At 33.1% G+C, this 27208-nt stretch overlaps 1 protein-coding gene across 1 annotated transcript in view; it reads left to right on the top strand.

Annotated features, from left to right (window-relative positions):
• Positions 1-27208, top strand: part of LOC131041900 (nuclear pore complex protein NUP205) — a 269379-nt gene that overhangs the window by 135210 nt on the left and 106961 nt on the right. The window contains exons 19-31 of the mRNA XM_057975129.2: positions 1074-1271; positions 1406-1524; positions 15138-15288; positions 15379-15491; positions 15603-15684; positions 15802-15888; positions 16113-16190; positions 17102-17305; positions 22874-22966; positions 23049-23162; positions 23260-23430; positions 23829-23884; positions 23968-24040. Coding sequence (XP_057831112.2) covers positions 1074-1271; positions 1406-1524; positions 15138-15288; positions 15379-15491; positions 15603-15684; positions 15802-15888; positions 16113-16190; positions 17102-17305; positions 22874-22966; positions 23049-23162; positions 23260-23430; positions 23829-23884; positions 23968-24040 — 1539 coding nt within the window. The remainder of the gene's footprint in view (positions 1-1073; positions 1272-1405; positions 1525-15137; positions 15289-15378; positions 15492-15602; positions 15685-15801; positions 15889-16112; positions 16191-17101; positions 17306-22873; positions 22967-23048; positions 23163-23259; positions 23431-23828; positions 23885-23967; positions 24041-27208) is intronic.

Below are 27208 nucleotides of genomic sequence, written 5' to 3'. Positions count from 1 at the left end.
GATAATGATTTGTGAATGTCCTGGATTTGTCCACCTTTCACTGTTATGTAGAGGACATGTCTCCATGGGGTACAGGAAGAGACCAAATTATGCTTTAGTGGGGCAGACCATACTTGTGATAATTATTTAAACTGTAATGCTGGTATTTGGCTTAGTAGTGCTTTTATTAGAAATTAGGATCTAAGGATACTAATCATTATAAACAAGATTATAAAGTAAATGAAATATGAAACATACATGCAAAATGTACACATTACACAAGATATACATGGGGAAAACTCTTTCGGGTAAAAAAACCCCATAAAGCATCATTTAATTAAAACACTTACAAATATAGTCTATAATAAAATAGACATGAACCTGGGGACACTCCTCCAATACTTCCACATGGCCAATAATACCTCATATGCATAGTGATACAACTCACCATAAAGCTCCAAATTCACACACCTCCCAAATGAGAGAGAACCTCCTTAAATATAGGAGGAAGGGTGACTTCACTAGTCACACCTTTTCAATAACCCCCACTCATAAATAATTAATAATCTAATTGTTATTAGATTATAATTATTTCAAATGGGATATGCTTATAAAGCATATAATATATAAGGTTTTATAACCTTATATTAGAACATTATATATAAATGTTATAAGGATGTGATCCCTAATAACATTATGTTCTAATAGCTTTTCATTTAACTTAAATATTTAGCTTTATGTTCAAAATTCATATATGCTTATGCTATAAAGGTCTTTAAACAGTCAGCATTTGCACATATCCAAATTCAATATATTGAATTAAGCTTGCACTGATGGTATGAGTGCAATGCAAGTTTCATATTTTTTGATGTTTTAGTATTTTTGAAATATAAATGGTTTTAAATTGTATGACATTTTTCGCATAGATTCTGTTGGTTTATGTGACATTCTGGCAGCTTGAATTTAGGCCTGTACCATGTCACACAATTCATTCATTCTTGACTTAGGGCTTATTGTAATTGAGTGTTGTATTGTAGGATTCATATGCTATCTAAGATACTATAACACTTCCGGTTCCTTGTTGTGCTTTGCAGGATTTTATGAGTGGAAAAACAATTTTTCGTAACATCATGAGGATACTTATGTTAGGTGTGGACAAAGTTTTGGAGGATCGCAGCAGCCAACTTTATGGCCCAAGCTTAGAGGAGGCTGTGCATCTTTGCCTTGAACTTGTTCTTCTTGCCTTGGAGAGAGATTCATCCTTTGCAGATTATTGGCGTCCTGTATACCAGGCAATTTTTACTAGCCACTTGATTGTAATTACTGCATTTTGAATTTTTGTGTAAGCTGAGAAGCTTTGCATTTTCTTTGTAACAAAGAGTTGACTCACCCACAGATTTCTGATTTGAGCTACTGTGTTTTCCAGCCATTAGATGTCATACTTTCCCATGAGAGCCATCAGATTGTAATGCTACTTCAGTATGTGCGTTATGATAGACTACCTGCAATTCAACAATGCTCCATTAAAATAATGGACATTCTCAGGTGCATATCTCATTCATAATTTTGACATAAAATTTTTGTATGAATATGATTTTGTTTCGGTAAGTTTTTGGAATGATTGTTTCTGCAATAGCAACTATATTGCTGTATTTAACATGAATATGAGCTATGATTTGCTCTGTTGAATTTTGTTTTATTTCTGGATTGTAACTATGTAAGTTGGGTTAATCAAATATTACTAAATTGCATTTGCTTGCAAACCATTGTCTATTCTGATTGGATAACAACTAACAAGGTTGAATGTGGTTGTCTATTTATTAAGTACACTCCTAACTTTAGCAAGGTTGGAACAAATGTCTGATGTTGGAAGAACATAGTAGCATTCTATTTACATGGCATTGATATTGGGTCATAAAAGTACAAATAAAATCCCATTACCTGAGTTTGGAGTGGAGAGAACTCAGCAAAAATCTGGGAATTAATTAACAATGTACTAACTGTAAAAATAGAGTGGGAAAAAAGGGACAAAACTGATTGTATTTCATGTCAAATATAGTGTGTATAGATAAAAACAGATGTCATACATTATAGGAAATGCTGATAAAAAAAAAGATATGAGACTTAATTTTTTTTTCTTTTAATTTCACCAAAAAGGCTCTATAATACTATATAAAAAGCATACAGCTCGCCCTGAAACAGTAGGTCTTTCTGTTATGAAACATGATCTACAATTTTAGCAGCAGCCTTGGGTTTATAAATCTAAACATTCATAGTAATTGGTGTATAAATATTGAGAAAAAGGTTCATTGTGGTTTAAATCATAGTAGCAAAAATTGTCTGGGGAAAAAATCAGCAAACCAGAAGTATAAGAATTTTGGAAAAATTGGATTCTAAAAAAATAGACAAAATCTAGTTTTAAAAAAAACAAAAACTTAAGAGCATTTCCATAGCATAGAGATATAGAGAGCAAATAATACAGAGTTTAACCCATGAATTGTAAAAAGTAGATTTTTGTTGTTTATATACATGTTGCTGACTACATAGGCAAATATTCAGTTAACTTTTTAAAATGTTAGTCAGCAAATACACCAAATAGTTGTCTAAGTTTGAGATCAAATATTAGCTAAGTCTATGAAGTAATTGAGATCAAAATTTATCAGACAGCGATCCAGCTACTGTTAGGCATTTAGTATAAGTGGAATCCATTCTGATGTGATCCAAGACATTCATTGTGATTGACGCAAGGAGTTTTCTAGGGGTAGTTCAATATTTGAGAAAGCTTATCAAATCACATCCCACAATTGCAATGCTTTATATTCTCTAATGCCAATTGGTAAGTCCCTTCTATGGGGTAGAATTCAACAAAAGGTGTTTGTTTAGTTGAAGTAATAGATTAGCAGGCCACTGGTTTCGGGAATACTTAGCTTGCAACTACTATTTTAGGTGGAGACAAATATTAATAATTATATGTTGGAAGCTCTTTTATTACACGTATGTAAGCTTGTTTGTTGTCATTCATATTTATTTCATGGAGTACCTTGGACATATTGCTCATATAATAAATTGTATGTCTTTGTTTGAGCAAAAATTAAAAATCATATACACACACATATGTATACACATATACACATATATGTATTTATACTTATGTATGTATATACGTATATGTGTATATATATATATATATATATATACGTATATATATTTATACACATATATACGACAGCGATCCAGCTACTGTTAGGCATTTAGTATAAGTGGAAGCCATTCTGATGTGATCCAAGACATTCATTGTGATTGACGCAAGGAGTTTTCTAGGGGTAGTTCAATATTTGAGAAAGCTTATCAAATCACATCCCACAATTGCAATGCTTTATATTCTCTAATGCCAATTGGTAAGTCCCTTCTATGGGGTAGAATTCAACAAAAGGTGTTTGTTTAGTTGAAGTAATAGATTAGCTGGCCACTGGTTTCGGGAATACTTAGCTTGCAACTACTATTTTAGGTGGAGACAAATATTAATAATTATATGTTGGAAGCTCTTTTATTACAAGTATGTAAGCTTGTTTGTTGTCATTCATATTTATTTCATGGAGTACCTTGGACATATTGCTCATATAATAAATTGTATGTCTTTGTTTGAGCAAAAATTAAAAATCATATACACACACATATGTATACACATATACACATATATGTATTTATACTTATGTATGTATATACGTATATGTGTATATATATATATATATATATACGTATATATATTTATACATATGTGTATACATATATACGTATATATATATATATGTATATATGTATATATGTATATACATATTGCTAATCTATACATATTTATACATATATATACTTATATATGTATATACATATATATGTATATCTACATATATATGTGTATATACATATATATACACATATACATATATATGTATATACACATATATAAGTATATACATATATATGTATATATACCTATATACATATATATACATATATATATGTGTATACATATATATATGTATACACATATATGTATGTACACATATACACGTAAATGTATATATACATATATAATATATGTACATCTATGCATATATATGTATGTATATATATTTATATTTAAATATATATACATATATGTGTGTATATATATGTGTGTGTGTGTGTGCTATCCCCATACTTGATAGCACTTACCCATAAAATAAATATATATATATATATATATATATTTGTATACATATATACATATATGTATATATACATATATATGTATATTTCTATATATACATATACATATATATAATATATGTACATATATGCATATATATATTTACATTTAAATATATATACTTATTACTTATATGTATATATATTTATACATATAAATAAATGTGCATACATGTATTTATACATACATATGTATATTTATACATATGAAAATGTGTATATATATGTATATATGTATATACATATATGTATATGTATGTATGTAATGTATGTTATGTATGTATGTATATGTATATATAAATATACATATGCAAATGTGTATATATATGTGTATATATGTATATACATATATGTATATGTATGTATGTATGTAATGTATGTTATGTATGTATGTATATGTATATATATTTATATGTATATATATATGTGCATACATGTATATGTATGTATGTTATGTATGTATGTATGTATGCATGTATTTTATGTATGTATGTATGTATGTTATGTATGTCTGTCTGTCTGTCTGTCCGTATGTATGTATGCATGTATATATGTATTACAATCAGCTGGCTCCATGATTTGTGATTAATCGGGTATAATCTCGTTTTTTTTGCAGATTATTGCTTCTTTTAAATTTTAACATCTAAAAGAGATGTATTCAAAGTATAAGTTTAAATAAAATTTGAAATAATCTAACCCTACATCAAAATATTAAGTTTGCCTTTGCTCTGTATTATTGTGTCTTAAATTTTAAAATGAGCCAATATATATATATATATGTGAAAAGATAGTATCACTCTTTGAAAAAACTTATGAAACTGCACAAGAAATGCAGCAGGTTGTGGTATAAATATTAAGAAAAAAGTTCATTATGATTTAAATTTTGACTTCTAAAAGAGATTTATTCAAAGTATATACAAAATAAAATCTGAAAATATCTAACCCTACATCAAAATATTAAGTCTGCCTTTGCCGTGTATTATTGTGTGTTAAGTATAAAAATGAGCCAAGAGATATATATGTAAAAAGATAGTATCAATTTTTGAAAAACCTCATGAAACTGCACAAGAAATGCGGCAAGTTGTGATTACCTAGGGTTAATTAAGAGTTTTTAGAATGCAATATTACCATGTTTGGAACAGAAAATAAGCATTGGTAAGATGGTTATAACATAATGGGGTTTTCTTTAAATAGAGTATTTGATTACAGCAAGCAATTTACTTGTTTATTACTATTTTCATATTACCATTATCAAATTCAAAATCGATATATAAAATTTTGTGTTAGTAATAATGAGCTGCTTGGTTCTATGCTTGCTGTTTACTTAGTAATTCTACTTGAATGCGTAACAAAGAGTAAACGGAATATTCTAATGACATAATATAATCTTTATTCATGTCATCTTAGAAAGATATGTTGTTCTATTTATTCATTAATTAGATATGCAATAGTTACAAGAGTTCATTTATGGGATCCACGACTATGAGTACAATAAGAAATGTATGGCAAAGCACATTGGTTGAGAAAGCCAGAAAGCCAATCGTTGGTAACTATAAATTGACAACCAACTATTTGGAACAAATTTCTTAATTACGAAACAACTTTATTTATTTACAAAGTACATCAGCCCCCCTGAAAGAAAATTGTCTTCTAGACGAAAGACTGACAAAATTGGGAGCTGAAGCAACACAAAACCATAAGCTACTGAGGTGGGTGAGAAGACGGCCTTGTAGCTAGGTGTACAGAAGATGTGGGATTGGATGTCGGGAATCTGGAGTGTTGAAGCCTGTGTACCTCCTCTGTGCGCTACTTCAAATGGTAAGTTACTACCAATTTTCGCTCCCTTGCTGTCTTCACCATCTGTGCAGTGTCGACTAGTTGGCGTTTGGTTTTCACTATTTCTTGCTTCTTAGCTAGCATTGCCTTCTTGGCTGTCACTCTAGTTTGTTCGGCTTCAATGAGCTGTGCTTGTTGGGCAAGTTGTTCTTGAAAGTTTGTGTGTGCTCATCCATCTCAGTATGTACTCTTTGCACCATCTGGAGGGATTCATCCCTTTGATGTGTAAGCTGGCTAATGGAGACTATCTGACGCTTCAGCCTACAAAACAATTCTTTGAAGGTGGTCTACATACCAAACAAAGCTATGATCACTGTACAAGGCATAGTTGCTTCTTTTCTCTATTTGGATGGGATTTAATTCAGTAATCAGATGGAAGCTTGGGCGATGCTAAAGGCTCTAGAAAGAGCTTAGGCTATGTGGTGGAGGTGGAGAAATTTTGTGTGAGATAGACTCTTTGATTTTTATTTACTTGCTGAACATCGATAACTTTCAAGAAGCTTCTTAGATATTGGCTTTGATAGCTAAGCAAATTTTGTGTTTGGCCTATAATTTTGAAGTGATCTCGTTTATAGATATATTTGGGTAAGTTGATTGTTTAGCCAAGTGGGCCTTTGAAGTGTATAGTAGACGGAATATTGCTGTTTTGAGTGATCTAACTAGGTTAAATCTCAATAACTCCATTTGACTTGTGATGATCAAGGAAGACAATTGCAGCCTTGCGGGATTAGGAAGCAAGTGGAGATTGGGAGCTTCCATGAATTTTATTTGGTTTTAGTGTAGAATTCCATGGTGGATCTTCCTTATGTTGTATGTTGCAATGACAATGGCCATCTGGAAATCCTCGTGTTATGTCTCTTTTTAAGAATTCTTAAATAACTTTTTTTATCCTCCCTCCCTCCCCCCATAAAAAGGAGGTGTTTATCAATCTAATTGTATATTGAATCTAATAGAATATAGTTGTTCTATATTTCATTTCAGAACTTGGTATAAGAGTTGCAAATTGAAAGACATAGGTTTAATCTTTCTTAGAAATCGGAACAGTATTTATTAGAGAAAACTGTGCCTTTTAGAAGATGTTGCAAGGGCAAATTTTTGTAGTATAAGTCAAAGGTTTTTCTTCTTAAAATCACAGATTTTTTCATGCTTAAAATTGCAGATTTGTTACTCTAAAAATAACTTCTATTTGTAAAGGAAACTGTATTGGGTTTCATCGACAAATTGTGTTGCTTTCTTTATCAGAAAATTACGTTGTTTTTCAATTGTGAATTGTGGGCATTTTTTGCTAAAAAACATCCCGGTTTGTGAAAGTTTTTTGGCTAGAGAAGTTAGTTTGATCTTTTTTTTTGTTCAATTTTAAATAAAATAGTGGGTTTTAATGAATGATTATTCACAAATTGAGTGCCCAAGGGTTTGAAAGCTGCGGTAGGGTTTTGTTTCGACGTTTTCACTCAGCCCCAATGCAAATGAGGACACCCTTGTTTTTGCTCTTTAGAGTAGTGTTTTGGCATCTTTAGGTTTTGTCTCTGATCTCTCGCGTCTGCGAATAAGTCTAGTTTTTCAAAATTTGGAGCCATCAAAGTGAATGAGTTGTCAAAAGAGTGTTCAGATGCTACGGATGTGCTTGGACAACTCGAAAGAGTAAAATCACAATTTTTTGGGATCAATTTTGGTAACTTTCTATTTTTATGAAATTTGCTTTTTCTATTTTTTCTAAATTTAGAAAGTTTTATTTTTGGCATTTTGGGGCCAATTCGGGAACCTTCTTTTTTGAATTGATTTTCTAAAAATAGAATGTTGCTTTTTCTAGAAATAGAAAGTTACTTTTTGTTTTTTCGGGGTCACAGGTGGTCATCGAGTCAGGAAGGTGTCAAGTCAAAAGAATTCATCCAGAACAAAGTAGGTATGGAACCATCTTCCAGTCCATAGGATAATTTCCAAAAAGTTAGTTGAAGATCTTGAGAAAATGGCTGTTTGGAGTCGAGATCAAGAAAGTCCATTTTTCAATCACCAAAATCACTTGTCCATGGAAGACATTCCTTGATAACTAACCAAGTCTTCCCATGCTTGGTAGAAATTCCTAATGGCATATGCAAGTGTGCCCTCTAGCATGAGGAAAATTCCTCGATCAAACACCAAGTCCGCCTTAGAGAGGAAGAAATTCCTTGTGTCAAGATGAAGTCCGCCCTAGGGAAGCATAAATTTCTTGTGCTACCATCAAGTATGCGAAGGCATTAGGGAAATTTCTTGAAGTCATGCCAAGTCCGCCGAGGAACATGGAAAGTTCCTCCAATTAGCATGAAGTCCATCGTTGAGCCATGAAGAAAATTTCTAACCACGAGGTGAAGTTCACCTAGGAGGATGAGGAAAATCCTTGTGCCATCATGAAGTCCGCCTCCTTGGTGAGGAATCCACATAGAAGATGAAGTCCGCCTAGGGAGATTGGAAAAATTCCTTAAGCAACATCAAGTGCGCCCTATCAAGATGCAGTTTCCTTATCCTAGTTTGAACTCTGCCCAAGGCATGAGGAAAATATCCTATCAAGACTTGAAGTCTGCCCTACCAAGCACAAAAATTCCTAGTTTAAGATGAAGTCTACCCCTCCCCAGGGAAAATTTCCATTCAAGAATGGAATGAGGTCTGCCTAATGAGTGGGTGAGAAAATCGTTAAGTGTTGGTACTTTGTGAAGGAAAAAAGTCAGAATTTGGCTAAGTATGAGATATGGAAAAGCAAGATAAAGTTCACCCAAAAACGATGGGGTAAAATTTGCTTGAGTGTTGAAAAAGATTGCCACGAAGATCATAAAGCAAGATAGAAAGGGAAGGTTCAACTTGGTGTTCAAAACAAGATTGGATTCGTTCCCAACAAAAACAAAAACAAAAAAGGAAAAAAGTGAAATAAAACAAAGGTCGAATTCTCTATAAACATAAGCATTGGCATTCTTTCAACTACAAATTGCTTCTCCAAGTTGAAAGTTGGAGCTAAGGAAATAACTTCAAGGCAAATTTTCACAAGTACAGGACAATTTCTAGGAGAATTTCAAAGCCAATTTCAACACTCGGAGACAAATTTGAAAGTGATTCATTCCTTAAGCAATTTAGGGAATTTTGTCAAAATTCTCAGGTTTACTAAGGATTGAGGGCAGATTTTCATTCGGAATTCCAAATTTCTCTCAGATTTTCAATCAGAATTTCTAATTTTCCAGAAGTGCATGAGAACTTTTGTTTTGGATTCTTCAAATTTTATTCAAAATCATCTTACTTTTTTATGCTTTTTAGGGGCAAATGCTTCGACTTCCAAAATTTTACTAAGTCCGATTACTAGAATTTCATAAGTTAAATAAGAATTATCCTTTGAAAATTCCTTCAAACCATGCACTCGAGGTAGGGAACAAACATCAAACCCCTTTTTTTTAACCTAGAAATTTTCATGTTTTTTAGGTGGTAGATCTCAAGTCAAGGAAGGATTTCAAGATATGTGTAGATGAGGTCCAATAACAAAGGACCAAAGTTGGAGTCTAAGATTGTGCCCAAGTGGAGGAAGGTTGGAGATATCAACCTGGGCAATGTGGACCTTGAAGACTTCAAGAAAAGAAGAAGGCAAAGAAATATTCCTTAATCCGTAAATATTCCTTTGAAAAGATGAGGATTGATGGTGCCGAAATAGAAGAATCAATCAAAGCAATCCAAGACAAGGTCTTCATCACTGTCTCCGATGTGCTTGAGCAGGAAATAGTTCGAGACAAGGATATGGATGTAGAGAACCTGAAAGCCAAAGTTCAAAGCAACTTCTTCACCTCTGGAAATTCAATCTAGAATTAACATTTCAGCATGGCATCCTCGTTTCTGTCCATTGAGGATGGTTTATGAAAATTGGAAATTGATTGGATAACCACTTTTGCCACATGTCAAGATGAGATGGACTTGATGGAGTACAAGATTGACATTCTACCAAGTGCCCCAATGGAAGACCTGGGCCCCATAATGACCAGGTTCATTGAATTTGCTGCCAAGGAAAAGGATAAGGGATGCCCAGTTCTAGAAGAAAGCTGGATTTAATATTTGTTTATTTCTCATTGGTCCATTTTGGATAACTATGTAGGTTGCCTTATTTAGCATTTGATGTTTTAATCTTGGCTGTTGATCTTGGAACAATCTGGGCCGTTGCTTTGTAATAGGGTGCCTATATAAAACCTCCTCTCATTTGTAGAGGGAGAGATTTCTGAGAAATTGTTGTTGTGATACTTCTTAAGTGCTAAGACATAATTCATTGTTCAATTGTTGGTGAATCTTTTTCTATTTTTGCAACTTAGAATGGTTTCTTGGCTCTCATTAGAGTAGATTTTGTTTCTAAGTTATTAGATTGAATGAAGGATTTGATAAAGTTGCAATGTGGAATGATGAGTTCATACATTTTATAACTGGATGATTTTCATTTGTTTTGTAAAGTTAGCCTGAACCAGTAAATGAAAACTTAACTTCTATTGCTATATTCATTGTTCAAAATGCTGGTGAATATGAGTGATATGAAAATCTTTTGAATTCCTTAGAAGATAGCACCATTCTTGTGTAGTTGTTGAATTTGGCGAAACAAGAATTGGTTTAAATTCCACTTTTGTAATTTTTGTCTCCCGACTTCATAGGATTAGCTTAAGGTTAGAATTATCGTCCTAAACCCTCATCCTTTTACCTTTTTTAAAAAGTCTTGGTAGAAATAGGATTCAATAGAGCTTATTGCAAAATCATTCCAAAAAAAAGAAAGACAGGAATCAGTAGAATCCTTTGATTGATTCACTCCTTGAACAATTCTGTGAGTCCCCCTTGAAATTACCAGCAAATCGCAACGAACCAACTGAGACTATCTGCATGATTCTGGAACTTTGGAGCTGTCTTTGTGATCACACAGTGCATCTATTTAGCACATAGAAGATTTTGATCAAGAGAGAATAGGATATCTCTGGGTATTTTATTCTGAGTTGCGTGTGCATAAAAAACACACCAACAGGTTTTTTTTTGGCCATGGCTGGAAAAGTAGTCTTTGACAATTTGTTTTACAAAATTATGTTTTTATGCTGAATGGGGTTTGAATCCAAAAAACTATTGGTATTGTTTTCAAAGTTTATTGTTCAAGGGGTTGCTAGGTTTGAATTTTCTGAATCAATTTTTTTTGGGCTGTATAATTTTTGAAAATGAAAATTCCATTGGATAAATATTTTGGCTTTAACTTCCACACTTGGAATTTAAAAAATCTAGATGCAATCTAAATTATTGGTTTGTGTTCGGGTTTGACGGTTAGGTCATTTCTTTTTTGGGGGTGTTGTGTTCGTTTTAGGTTTAGTCATACAAAAGCATATTAAAATCAGAAATATATACATATTTGCAGCAGCAATTAAGTTCAAATACACCACCATATTGATAGTCAAATAATATAGCAAAATACAACAACATATTAATATTGTACTGTTTGTGAAACTCGAATGTCATGATATGAAATATTGATCAAATATCATGTGTGCTGTCATAAATATCAATGGTGGTAAATTGGAAGAACCACAAATTGTGCCAATGGCATTGATGCTAGCACTAGCACTAGCACACTCATGCTTGCTAGTTGACTCATAGTCATTGCCAACATCATGTGCAGCCGTGTTGGCAGTGGAAGCATCAAAGTCAATATGCTCTAGCTTGCTATCCTACTTCCTTGTGTCCCTTTCTTTGTGGCCATTTTGTTAGTGTGTAAGGAGTGACAAGTTTGATTGCACATACATAAAGTCTTCTACCTTTCTTGAGTGTAGTCCATTGTGTTTTACTGATTGGTTTAAGGAGTACGTGCTCCAATTCCTCCCAAGATGTAGATTAACAAAATTAGAGAGTTAAGAGTTACAAAATTAAAATTAAAAATATAAATAAAAATTAGAAGATAAACGATTTTTTTTATAAATTTTTTTTGCGTGAAAATTTTGATCGCAAGAGGCTGTAGGTGTATGAATGATTGCCCATTGAAGTATCACCAAGTATGAACATCGACCATATGCTTGTTCAAAGCACCATGGACCCAGTAGTTGGAGCATGCAAAATCCTTGAACTCAACCCTCATTGCATCTCATATGCCACAATGAGTGAAGATTTTAGAAAGTGGTGCCTTGTACCCTTGATTGACTTCAACATCTCTATATGACATAAAGGAGCTGAGCACTCTAATGTTTGGGACCCAATGTAAAGACAAGAGGATGTAGTGGAGTGGTCATTTTGTTCCATCTCTCTTCAATGATTTTGTGTAGTTGTTTGAAGAATTTTTCCTCATGATCTTTCTCTTTTGCATTTATGATGACATTCAACTTCTCAATCATTGAGTCGATGCCATCATATACCTCACCCTAACAAGGCCTAGCTATGCACGTATAGCTTAGTGAAACTGAGGAGATAGAAAACACAATCCCACCAAATGCCATCTAGGATAATTTGCTTAAACTTTCCTGCCCTTGTAGTGCTAATTGTTTGCATATGGACCAATTGGGGCTGATGACCATGTTAAAAATTGCCTTATCTTCATCAGTCATCTCAACACAATTATGTTGAAGGTAAAATGGGTTTCTGTAATTTTTTCGAAAATGCAAAATTATTATTTTTTTAAACAAAAATTAAAATTGGAATAAAATTTAAAAGTTTACCAAAGTGAAACATATTTATTATGTAATTTACCTTAAATAACTTCAATTTCAAGAATGTTCTAAATATGCCTTTTGATGTATGGTTGTTCATGATGAACATTTGGATCTCTTCGACCTTAACATGCACTTATTTGATCCAACAAATTTTGGTGACAATTTTTTGTAGCATTAGGTTGAGGGAGTGGACAACACATGGTGTCCAGAAAATGTTTGAATAACGCTCTTAACCAATAACCCAATTGCTCTACAATTTTTGGCATTGTCTTTTATAACTTGCATAACATATCAAGGGCCCTGTTCCTTAATGGCTTGACAAAGATTGCTAATCAATCCACAACTATCAAAAACATTGCCCCTTTAGTGGACACTGCAATAACTTTGATCAACGGGCAATATTTTGCATCTTTCCATCCATCAGAAATGATGGACAACCTTGTTTAAACAATATTTGAAGAATTGAAATAAATGAAATTTGAAATTGACATTATATAGATACAACTTAATATTTTATTCATTCTAACAAATTAAGCATGTCTTATAGATACCTAGAAGAATGAAAACAAACCAAAAATTCAAAACAAAACAAGAGAGTTCATTTGAAAATAATGTAGGACAAGAAAAACCGAAAACTTCAAAAAACCTACATCTTTTGAAGGAATCTTGCTCTATGATCTCCTTGACAACAAAGAGAATTTTGCAGATGCGTAGGAATAGCGCAACAACGAGCTTGGAGCGTTCAATGATCAATCTCAACTCTATTTTGTGCTATTCCAAGTGAGAATATAAGTTTAATAATGCAGAAATGTTCTTGTTTTTCATTCACAATATGAAAAATGAGTTTACTTTTGCCTTTTGGATGTTTTGCATGCTACATTTTAGGGTTTGGGTAGTGAATTACAATTTGTAGAGTTCAAAAATGTGAAAAGAATTGGAAAAGGTGAAATTCAATTTTTTGGCGTAGGTACCTACCAAATTGTCTCCGAGTTCGTCCAGGATGGACCTTGAGGCAATGGAGGAGACCTTTCTCGTACCCATAGGGGATCGAATGCAGACCTTGAACCAAGGTTGGTTTTGGTCGAGACTTGGGCTGTATAGGGGTTGCAATGATGACATAGGATGCAATTCCTGCATAAGAATTGTGGGCAATAATAAGTGTAAATGGAAAACTACCTACAAGTGTGAGTAAAGTATTGGAATTGAAAAGCAAAGATGATAAAGTGAAAGCGATTATTCTTCTTTCTCTTTGTGAATTTGAGTTGCATCATGTGGATTTGACAAAACAATCCAAGGAATTTTTCTAAAATTTGAACACAGTTTGGAGCAAAAGAAGTTAATGGTAAATTTTCTATAAAGCCTAAGCTTTTTATGTATAGGATGATTGACAGTCACTATGTCAAGACAAGAGAACAATCTGACAAGAATTCTTTGACAACTAGTATAAGTCAATGTTGCAGTGTATGATGAGGATGCTAAATCCACTTTTTAAAACTTTCTACTTTCAAATTCAGCAATGTCATCTTTACTCTTTGTTTACTTTCTAGTAAATGTCATCAAACTAAGGTAGCGTTATACTCAAATTGTACAATATTGATAAGGACAAAAGTGGGATAGAATGCTATTATTGCAAGAAAATGGGTTACAAAGCTTGGAATTGTAGAAATCGAGCAATTGATGTTCTTGAAGGAAAGATCGAGGAAGTTAATGTAGCCATTGTTGAAGATCATGAAGAAGTTGTCTTTTACGCATTTTAAAGAAGTCTAGTTATTTGAAGATAGGAAGTAATCCAGATAGATAAAGTTCAATATGGATGGTTGCGCAGTTACCTTGGGAATTTGTGGGTCTTGGAATCGCACCCTTATGAGGGTTATTAGATAGCTTGATGAAGCTCTGCGAGTGTAGCTCAGCATAGATTGTTGTCCAATGGTTTGGGATTTTTGGGAGGTGGTTACTAAGGAACTCAAGGATTCAGATTGAAGAATTGTATTTAAAGAAAATCTTATGAATAATTCATGATTTTGAGTGTTTTTAGTTTGTTTATATTAGTTTGTGTTGTTAGTGCAGTAAGATTTAAGAGAGAGTATTAGAGACAATTAAGACTTTTGTAATAAAGTTTCTTTAATGAGTTAGTTTAGGCTAGTTTTTTTTTATTATTTCTTTATTTTTTTTAGATTAATTATCGTGCATTTTTCATGTATTGTTTTAATCTCTACTCCGAGCTCTACATGATAAGGTTTTCATCAAAGCAATCATAGATTGGGATTAATAGAATGTTTTTGTATGCTATTTCGTGTCATAGCAATTCAATGCAAATCTGTTGACTTATGATTTTTTTTTTTGTCAAGTTTTCATCCCTAGTATTTGACATATTGTGATTCCTTTTGCTTTACTTTGGCTGGCCATCAGTGGCCGTATGGTTCAACTTGTATCAATCATTATGAAGGCAGATGCTGCGGGAAACTTAATAGAAGATTATGCAAATTGCCTTGAGGCACGCACCCAAGAATTTCAGGCCTTGGAAAAACCGAACAAGGACACTGGCTTCTTAATCTTGCAGGTGGATATGATGCTTCTCATTTTTTGGTAACAATGAGTTATGATGAAATTTTTAAATTTATATTCTGGTATTTCTTCTTTCTTTGTGCAGCTTCTTATCAATAATCTTGCCCGTCCTGCACCAAATGTTACACATTTGTTGCTCAGATTTGATGTTGATGGACCTGTGGAAAGGACCATTTTGCAACCTAAAAGCCATTATAGGTTCAAAATTTTGGCTTGACATTGCATGTGTTTATCATGTGTAAGAATTTGAACTTTTTATTTCTGGCTGTAAACTGTGTTATAACCATTTCTTTTTTTGTTTCATTGCAGTTGTTTGAGAGTTATTCTTGATGTATTAGAGACACTTTCGAACGCTGATGCTAATTCAGTTCTTCACGAGTTTGGCTTTCAGGTTTTTGCAAGTTGACACATCTTTGTACAATTTAAGGGGATGCCTCTTTATCCTTCATTTATGCTTTACTTATTAGTATTCATTCAGAGAGCCTGATTTTATATGTTCTATTGACAGCTCATATACGAAGTTTGTGTGGATGGATTAACTGGTGGTCCCATGATTGAGCTACTTCGTGGTGAAAAGTATGAGTTCTTTATGAAGGTATGAGAGTTTCTTGTGCAGTTTTATTCTTTGCTTTATTTTTGTGTTTGTTGATGATGGAAGTCATTGCAGGATTAGTGAATTGTGGTTATTAGGAAGGTATGAGTTTTGTGCTGTTTTTAGCTTTCTTCTGTTTTGTGACTGTTGATGAAATAAAAGCAGTGCAGATTTAATTATTTGTGATTACACTAAAGTGTGGTATTACTGTTCTTGCCTGATTTCAGCATTTGGATACATTTCTATGTTCACCACTTCCTAAGCGCAATAATAATCAGGTTCTTCGTATTAGCAATCTTCAACAGGTAATATTTTCATGTTGTGTTAGTTGTTTGCGTTGATATAAGAGTTGTGCATTTGTTGGAAAGTTCATTAGTTTGTTCTGACACATTTCAGTCTAGTTCAAAGCGAATGAATGCAATAAGTGAAACAGTTCTTGGCTATACAGTAGGGAAGCCATAATCTTGAGAATCTAATTGAAATAAATCATGACCATTGGTTTTAGAGATTTTATCCTCACCCTTTAAAATTAATCTGCGTCAATAATATCTGCTATGATTAGAAACTATGCATCTTGTAATGTACAACATTTAATGATGTTTATATTTTGGCCCTATTTATGATGTAATTTAGTTTGAAAGTAATCCATAATAATTGTTAGCAGTAGAAAAATATAAATGAAGTGCCTACTATAATTTTGGGTCTGAATAATAATAGTTACACTGTAATATTGCTAATGTTTTAGGGATTGATAATTATTGTAATTTCATAATTTGGTAGATAACACATAGAACTACTTTTGTAACCATGATGTTTAGAGATTTGATTCTTGAGATTTTGTATTATAAAAATGGCTAAGTATGAGAAGGATACAACATTTTTTTTAAAGCTGCTCGTAATACTTATTATCAGTATGCAGAAATGTTTTGTAGCATCTGGATGGTGGATTACAGTGTTAGATGTTAAATGGTCCATACAGGATGTATGTTCTTTTTTATTAAATTTTATTTTATTGTAATGGCTTCTCTATTTTACTCGTTAGGGGCTGTTTTGTTTTTCTAATGCTTGCTGATTTTTTTCTATTTTTATATCTGGTGGATGTAAAGATTTTCATTAATGACTTTTCATTTGGGCCAAATGATTGATAACTTTTTATTTGTGGGGTAATTTTATATTGTGTGCTATTTCGTATTCTCATTCTGAACGTGTCTTGCAGAGAGCATGGCTGCTGAAGCTTTTTGCTCTACAGTTACATGTGAGCGACATGGATGTCATTACTGATCGTGAAAGCTGTCGCTGTCTGATTTCACAATTATTTCTGCAAGAGAGTCTTCACATAGATAAAAATAATGCGTCCTTTCAGAATTCTCAGATTCAACAGCATATAAGTATTACAAATGAGAGTATTTATAAAATGAAGGTATCTGTCTTCAAAATTTCAATCTAATCTTTGTAAAGCTCCTTTTGAGTAGTTTGTTTAAGCTGTATCTTATTATTAATTGGTTGTTATCTGTTTTAATCCTAGTTTCTGTATACCAAGAAGTGTAACACATACCAGAAAATAAATTTTATAAGCTTTACTGTTTGATTGATGAATGATAATGTTTTACGTGTGAACAGTGGTTCCATTGATTTTCTCCAAAACTATTGCATTCTTGTGGTTGTACAAACTATGAAGGCTGTTTGCATAATTTAAGAGCATGCTGTTATCATGGCTATAGTTTGAAATGATTGATGTGGAAGTAAGGGTGGTGGATATTTAATGTCATATTGGTTGTCCTGGTTGTTTTTTGGTCTATGTTCTTATTCTTATAGAGATAAGTGATGTGGTTTAGTTTGAAATGACGAGACAATGTGCTTCATGATGTTTAGAAACTACTGTTTATAACCTAATGAAAACATTAGCTGGGGAAGAATTAAACTGTCTTTCGATGTCATTTTTCCTTTTTAGTACAAAAGCATTGTGTTTCGCTAAAAACTATTGATAGCAAGGTGAAATGGTGGCTACCAAATTCGCGATACCATACACATGTAGGTATAGGGACACTGGGAGAACAAGTGAGTGAACTGTCTGATAATGTAAGTAGCTGCATATGTGATGCCATTTTGAATATTATTATATCTGCTTGGGAAGGGATATGACTCTTGAATATGAATTGAGTGACTAATTCTCTTCTCTGCCATAATTTTCTATAAATTATGTATAGATGCATAGACACTGTGGAAGATGAAGAAGAATGCCTGTAGAAGGTGACATGTATAAAATTATGGAGAACTGATGTTGCTATGCATCAATATGTGGCCCATGGGGTGGAGTTTTATGTATGTGTTTTTCCGTGTGGGTGAAAGATCAGTTGGCCATAGGTTTTTCTTCCCTGATGTTTAGATCTTTGTCAGATGACTTGAGAGTTGAGGGTCATTGGATTGACCTTTTGTGTTGAAGAATGTTAAAACACTAATGATTATAGACTGCTACCGGATCCGCCTGTGAACAGGTTGGATCTGGGTCTGGTTCAAACTGGATCTTGGAATCTGTCCAATTTGCCTGTACATCCATCTAGGATGTAGGCAGATTGGTAGGTTTGGCTGAATGAAATGATGGCTTGATGAAAACAATGATTGCGAGGTTTGAAAATTTGTTTGTGGCACTGGAGTTGTTTGCAAAGTATTTGGCTTTCACACCTCTGCACTTTAGTATTTGTCGATAATATTATTTGGTTGCTCTTCAAAAGGTTATCCCATCTCCTCATCCTGCTAGCAATTTAAAGTCACCCTACTGCATGTCTGGAGAGCTGAATGAGTAAAATTCAGGTAATAGCAGCCTAATAAATCCTTTGCAAGTGGTGGGACGTCAAGTGAAATCAAAACCCTAGGGGTAGATTTAAAGATATATTATTTATATAGTTATATTCTAATTATTATAATATTTTATTATTAATATTTCTATATAATATTATTATCTTATGTTATTATTTATATAATATATATTATAGATAAATATATAATATATTTTATAATCAACCATTATTTTATATTGTTTTAATTTTATTAATGTCTATAAATATTTCTGTATAAAAAAATAAAAAAATACTGAGGAATATGTATGTTATTTCTGCTTCATATATGTAATGGATTTTTACATGTTTTTTTGTATGGACAAATCTAAAGTGAACCCAGGCCTACCCAATGTTTTTCAGGATCCATGAATTGAATTCGCAAACGACCAGGATCCAAACCAGAACTACTAACTTAGATAATAGATAAAAAGAAGAAAAATAGAATGCATTTCAGCCTTACATAGAAGGAGAAACAAGTGCATGGATATCACAAGGTATCGCTATGGGATTTTTGGCAACTCAGTGTTGAGGGAGGGTGATGTGTGCCAACTTTTTTAGAATCTGCAGTATGGTTTGAGAGGTGTTGCCAACCAGTAAATGCTTACAAATGTTTGACTGTGTCTAGTATAATTCAAGAATCTATCTGGACTATGTTGAAAAGCTCAAATTGAAAGAAAGACAATAATAATTGACTACTATAAAAGTGCTAAAATGTAGGATTTGATAATGTTGTTTTGGGCTAAGGGTGCTGACTGAATATTATGAGGAGGCATGGTATTCTCCCTGGTTGCTCTATTATCATAGTTTTTATTGACTGAGCTGCTGTTGCAAATCCAAAGAAACTATTTACATATTTATATACCTAATGAAAATTTGATATCGCCACCTTAATTTGCACTGAATAAAAATATAAATTCAGGAGTGGCAGGCCTGAATTTCTATGTAGTTATAGTTCAGAAAAATAAAGATTAGAAACCAAAGTCTTATAAATAAGACGGTTTCCATAACATTAGTTTTCTTATGCAAAATAAAGGCAAGAAGATGATAGAATAACATTACCAACGATTCATGGAAAGATAAGAAGTGATCATATTTCCAATGGGAAGAGCTTCGTTGATGGACTTTCATACACCTACAATAAAAATAGTTAGCATCATATCAAAGAATAAAGACTTGCAAGTATCTATGGAGTAAGCCATGGATCCGATCTCTATTATGCCGTGCACAATGACCTCAAACCTTCTCGTATACCTGATCAGAATCTTATGCCGACATCTATGAATTCCCATGATGCCGCAGCAAGGTCATGATCAGATATTCTGAGAAGATCCTATATCATCATGACCGAGATGGAAGGTAAACTATATCAGCATAGGATTAATCATGATCACTGTTGAAGATCAGATCGGAGCTTATTACCCATCACCAAATATGATACTGTTATCTTTAATAATAATCACAATTGCAATATAAGGTATTGAAAGCCAGCAATCATCATCGGCCTTTGAAGGCGCAAGAATAAACATTGTGATAAATCTTCTATTAAACATCACATACTGCCACCGATATGAAGAATCGATTAAGCATAGAGCCGATTAACAATTATGGTAAGCAATAACTATGATTCAAAGATAACGTAATCATTAGTGAAGTATTGACATTAAATAAAGAGACGCATCATTTTTCATGCCTTCTCGTGGTTCTTTTCATATCTGTCTCCGCACTTCTTGATTGCGCACCTTTGGATGCTTCGTGTCTCCGACGGTTCTTCTCCTATTCTCTTCGTATTCCTTCCGGGAAGAGATTCTTTCGTATCTTCATCCTTGTGGCTTTCGTCGGTGTTCATTTGTGTCTTCGTCTATGTGGCTCATGTCGGTGTGGGAGGAGTTACGGCTTACTTTGTAACTGTCGCTGAGTTTATGGCATCTTAGCTTTCCGCCTTTCTTGGTCTCGAGTTATCTTTTTTGGGAACTTGTTCTTCTTTAAGAGGAGTGTTTTGCAGGTTGTCGGCGTGAGCGGGTGAAATTCTTAAGAAGGACAATTTATATATATGTGTTGGTGATTATTCATAGTACAGTTTTTATTTATTTATTTTAGAAACGATATCTTCTTCAGAATCGTTGGATCTTCATCGGTCTTTCTGTATTATCTCTGTATGTACAATTAATGTGCGATCCTTTCATATTATAGAAAGGTTATATGTCGTATATATGGTAGAAGCCATCATTTTCAGAAGGTTTTTGGCTTATACTGTTGATTGTCAAGGTGAAAGCATTGTATCAGATTTGTGCCAATAATAAAGTTTGATTTTTGGTGTGGCTGGGTTTTTTCACCCTCAGGTAGAGGGTTTTCCCAGTATAAAATTCTGTGTATCTTGTTCCTGTGAGATTTTCTAAGTTTCAGATTTCTGTGTCTTACCTTTTTGGTTCTATCATTAACATTTAGCAGTGACATATATTGATATTAAGATCGTCCTTGCATATTTGTTAATCATTCATATCAGAGACAACAGAGATAATCTTGTCATTATTGAATTGCATTCAGTGATAATAATCATTATTTTATTATTATTATTATTATCAATCAAATTACAAGTGTAACCCTCTGTATTCTTACATTGCTCATCATATGTTATAATTATTATTGGTTAATTGAGGAAATAAGTCTCTTGCAATTGATCCTTTGCAAGTTAATTGTCCCTATCTATAAGTTATTAAATAATGGGACATTACAGAAAAACTATGATAGGAGAGAATCCAAAGAAATCATTGAATTATCCTAAAATTTCATGAATGAATAATGAATAGCATTGGAGTAGGAATGTTTTCATTGCCATTTGTAGTTTATATAGATGGCAACAAGAAGAATACATGTTCAACTCACATATCATTAGAGATAGATGTTTGCGAGGAGTGCTAGAATTATTATAATCTGACTGATACACATAAAAGAGATGGGTGTAGTTACAATGACTGACCACGCTAGTCTGGTTGCATTTAACCTAACCAACCACAATGATTTAAATTGAAATTGATGGACATAGCATATTATGCAAAATGTGTTTAGCATTCCTTTTTTGAATTACATGCATATGTTTAATGTTTTAACAATAAGTTTTAATACAATGATGACATTTCTTATCATGATAGGAACTTCATTAAACCTTAAACATGCTCCAACTGAATGTGACAAATCAGGCTGTATTTTGTGAAAAAGTTTATATTAACATTATAAACTGTAAACGTGATATGAGTCTGTGATGCTTTATGTCTTCTTAAACTGATTTTTACAGTATGAGGATAATGCAAGAAAAGCTCATTTTCCATTAGAAGTGTGGCATTACATCTCAATCATTTTTTGTCTTCAATCGATCATTTTTCAATAAACTCTAATAACTTTGAAAGAACTGTAAACTTTTTAGGTTCATTGTCCGTATCAGGCTTCATAAGGAAAATTTCTTTCTTAAGATTTTTGTTTGTAGTGGGTTCCAAAGGTCTCTGATTTTGGTTTCTAATAAAATATATCCCGTTGCTTTGCTTAATCAACACTTGATTCAATCAAATGGTTCGAAAACAAATTCCTGATATACCAGTATGCTAAGATTTTGTGCAGTAATAACATTACATCACTTTAAGAATCTTTTGTTACAGATGTTGATGTATGTTGAGTGACAAAAGTTTATTTCAAACCATTTTATATTGTTGCCACAAAAAAAGTTCTCATTTGAAGTACTTCATCAAGTTGATTCAGAAAAAAATGCTTGTGATGGTAATTTTCCTTATATTAGGACTTGAGAATGTACATTAGCCAATTTGTTTTGCATGCCCTCTTTTTGATGTAAAATGTTTGTCTAGATAGTTCAAACTTCAAACTTCAAAGTGTTGTGAATGATTATGTTATGACGAGTTATAATAAGGAAAAAATATTAGGGATAGACAATTTATGTTCTTACATGACACCTTCAAGTAACCTTTGTATAAAAGAATTTGGAGTACAATTTACATAACTTCTAGATCAACGCAAATCTGTTTTGTAAGCATTTGATCAACTCATTTTGAATTTTCAGCAATTTTTATTTCTAGTATCAATAATTCTTAAAAGTCATTCAGTTATATTATTTAGTGTTTTCATTAATTAATTTCTATTGTCAGGTTCTTGAGCTTCTTGATGTAATTCAATTTCGGCCTCCTGAAACTAATATCAACTTTCCACATTCAGTGCTAAATTTTAAGGAGGATCTGCGGGTAAGATTTTGCTTATAAATTGCAGTAAAATTTGCATTTGATTTATGGCATTTATATTGGTTGTCTTCATGGCTATCTAAAGGTGGACGAGATCTTGGGAAATTCGGCAACACTTGAAAAGGGTGGAGTCTATTACTATTCAGAGAGAGGAGATCGGATAATTGATTTGGCTGCTTTTCGGGATAAGCTGTGGCAGGTTATTATTATCTAGTTTATTTTTGTTAGATTAGTTTCTTTCTTAGGGCCTATTATTCTGTAATGGTTGGCATACTTATTTTCTTTATCTATAACAGGAGTACCATGAGCTAGAAAACCAATCTAATTCTGTTCTCAATCAAAAACGGCTGGTAGATTTAAAGGATGCTGTGCAGCAGTTATTGATATGGGGTTGGAAATACAACAAAAATCTTGAGGAGAATGCAGCTCAGTTGCATATGTTGGTTGGTTGGTCACAAGTTGTGGAGGTAGGGTCTGTATTGACTTTGGATCACATGTAATAATGAAGAATAAATTGGAAACAAAGAATGATGTTCTCAGTGAGCCCAACAGAAATTAGTCGTTAAAACATGGTTTGGTTCCTCTTTGATAAAAACGCTCACCTATTTGTTTACACCGTTCTTATTAAAGCTCTTCTTTAGAATTTGGCTCTTTTGTTAATTGTCTTGGTATTCTTCCTTTTTAGACAAGTATTTCTTTTTGCAAGGGTGACGTTAATCTTTTTTTTTCTTAACAAGTTTTGTACATTGCATATTGAGCTTTATTCTTGGAAAATATATTTGGAACAAATTAATGGAATCGTATAGACTTGTTTATCAGTCTCAGAAAGAAAAGTTAACAAGTGCTTTTTGTATGATAAGTTCAGGTGTCTGTGTCTAGGCGGATGGAGTTCCTCGAAAGCCGCCCTCAAGCGTTGTTTGAGTTAGTTCATATGCGCTTGTTCAAATTTGTGCTGTTGCTAATAAATTTATTTGATAGCTGATTATTGTCTCTACTGTTTGCAGAATACTGGACGCATCATTGGGTGCAACAACATCACAAGATTGTTCTCTTAAAATGGCTTTGTTCTTGACTCAGGTATGTACTGATTCATCAGTTCTTAGTGTTTTAATTATTCATTATACAAATTATTTGAACACAAACAAATTGTATATCAAATTCAGTTGTTCCATGTTGTGAACTCTGATTTTTCTGAAATAAATTTTTATTTCATGCATTTACTATTTTTTTTAGATTGTACAGAAGAGTTTTAAATTAGTATTTTGATTACTTTCAATAAAAATAGTTTTTTATTTTTTGTGATATATTATTTTTTTAATAATTTAAGAAATGTAGATACTTTTGTAAAGTCTAAAAATTATATTTTTATTCTATTTATAAAAATTTGTAATTTCTATTTCTTAAAAATAAAATGTATACAGAAAATAACAAATCAGCCTAGTTTATATAATGACAGGGGGACTGATTATTTAGACAATTGTACTTACTATTTTAAGAAAATGAATAAGGAGGATAGGGGTACTTAGTTCGTTGATGAAGGATGCGGGCCTCTATTGAAGATTCTAGGATGTTCGTTGTATCTATTTTGTAAATGCTTGTTCTCTGTCAAAAGACTGTTTTGGTTCAGCACTGAGCCTATGTGTTCTCTAGGGTCAAGTCTGGTAATCTGAGTCAGATCCGTGATCATGGACTTGTCTTCTTCTTGTGTAATTGACCTTGCTTGATTGTCTGCTCCTACTTTCTGAAATTCTTGCTTACCTAGTAGATCTTCGCATGCTCTGTCTTTCTGAAATTCTTAACAAGGACTTCTTATGTGTGCAGTCCAATCACTATAGAGATCAATCTTATCCAAATCAATAAGCTCCTTTGATTTGCCATCCACCTTTGTTGTGTGAAGGTGAAGGTTGTATTGCACAAAAACTAGGTCATTGATGTTGACACATGATAGCCTCGGCAAGATAAATGATTGAATGAGAGATAAATGAAGTCTCTCATTCAATCATCTATCTCATCAATAGACTATGATAAGACTTCAGTTATCATTCCTTTATTTGATGATTATTCTTCGATATGTTATGTTCGTTTTTTCTTATATCAATAATCATATAGATATTCACATATATACGATCTTGCTGTGATCGTATTCTTCGATTTATATATATATATATAACCTTGCATGCAAATTCTGATCAACATCGGGTTCTTAACCAATGCCTAACTACCGATTAATATCGGTTGCAAATCGTAAAGCACAAAATATCGATTGGTATCGGTTTTACTTGTTAATTATATGCACACCGATTGGTATGGGTTAAACTTGTTAATTATATGCACACTGATTGGTATTGGTTAAACACGATTATTGTTGAAGAGGTGCGATCAAGTAATATCTTGATTGGTCATGTCTAATAGACATGACCGGTCAAGGTATTGCTTGATCCTCCTTATTGGCATATATATATATATATATATATTGATCGGTGATTGTGAGAAGAACATCGAAATTGATAAATGCTCCTTCTCCATCTGCAACATATTAAATAATAATCAGATTTATTATATTGTGAATTAACATATACTTGAAAAGAAAAATAACCTTGAATATAACTTGCACCTTGAATTGAAAACTGAAATACATTTACATGGTATCAGAGCCAAGTTAATTCGAACCTGTGGCTATTCAATTTTGTGGAAAATTCAAGACAAGCATATATTCAACATCACATTTTTCAAATGGCTAGCACTATCAGATTCGAAGATAGACTTGGAGGAGGCAATGACTTCTCAGCATGGAAGTTCAGAATTAAGATGATTCTAAGAGAAAATAAAGTTGAATCATTTGTAAAAATTGATACTACAGAACTTGAGACTAGACCTGACAAAGCAGCTTGGATAGAGGGAAATGAAAAGACCATCAAAATCAGAGTTGATGGGGTGAGGAATAATATTATGCCCATCATAAAGAAACATGAAACGGCCTACAACATGTTCAAAGCACTTGAAGATGCATTTGAGATATCCAATGCAAGTAGAACCTTGGCTTTAAAGAGCGAAATAGATCATATAGCTATGATCAATAGGGGAGTCAGTCAATGCCTTCTTCATGCGGATATCAACCCTAAGGGATGAGCTAGCAACCCTTGGATATGAGATCCAAAGCAAAGAATTAACACTCATTGCTCTAGATGAGTTGCCTAGTATATGGGAAACATTCGTCCAAGGCATTAGTGCAAGGTATAAATTTCCAAAGTTTGAAAGGCTAAAGCCAGACTGTCTCCAAGAAGAATCAAGGTTAAATAAGAAAGGGATCAAACAAAAGAATATAGATGAAGATCTTCAAGTCCTAAATACAAACTCCAATAAGAAAAGCAAGCAGAAACAATTTAGGAAGAGGAAAGGTCGTCATGGAAAGAACACCTTCAAGAAGGATCTTTCACAGATTCAATGTTACAGATGTGACAAATTTGGACACTATGCTGCCAAATGTCCGGAAAGAGCCAAACAACAAGCCACATTTGCCAAAGCAGGAAAATCTAAAGGGGAAGATGACTCCGAGAAGTATGTACTCTACTCAACACTTACAAACCAAGCATCAAACAAGGTTAACTCCTGGGTGATCAACAGTGGCTTATCCAAACACATTACAGGGTTTAGAGAAGTACTAGACTCCATGATAGAGGAGAATGATGAGGAAGTGACTATCGGAGATGACTCTACACATCTAGTCAGAGGAGTTGGAACCTGCACCATCAAACTGAAGTCAGGCGTATCATTGCAACTTAAAGGAGTACTATATGTCCCAGGCATCAAGAGAAATCTAGTCTCCATATCAGCACTAGAGGATAATGGGTACAGAGTGACCTTCATGGACAACAGAGTGTTGGCTTGGCCAAAGAATTCTTCTATCAAGAAAGCTAAAACCATTGGTCAAAGACAAGGCTACTTGTATGAGTTGTGCACAGAATCCAACATAGCCCTAATCCATGAAACTATAGATGCTAATGAAGTTTGGTATAGAAGACTAGGTCACCTGAATTTTAGAGCTTTATCATCAATGGGAAACCTTGTCACAGGCCTACCTAAGTTAAAACAATATCATTCAGAGGCATGCAAGGGATGTGCCCTAGGTAAAAATGCTATGGGTGTTTTTCATTATAGTACTAGGAAAACAAGCAAAGTTTTAGAGTTAGTTCATTCTGATGTATGTGGACCTATGTCCGTACCTTCTTTAGGAGGATTTTTGTA

This window comes from Cryptomeria japonica, chromosome 1 (assembly GCF_030272615.1).
Source record: "Cryptomeria japonica chromosome 1, Sugi_1.0, whole genome shotgun sequence".
NCBI classification, from domain to species: domain Eukaryota; kingdom Viridiplantae; phylum Streptophyta; class Pinopsida; order Cupressales; family Cupressaceae; genus Cryptomeria; species Cryptomeria japonica.
This window is presented reverse-complemented; position numbering and strand designations above follow the sequence as displayed.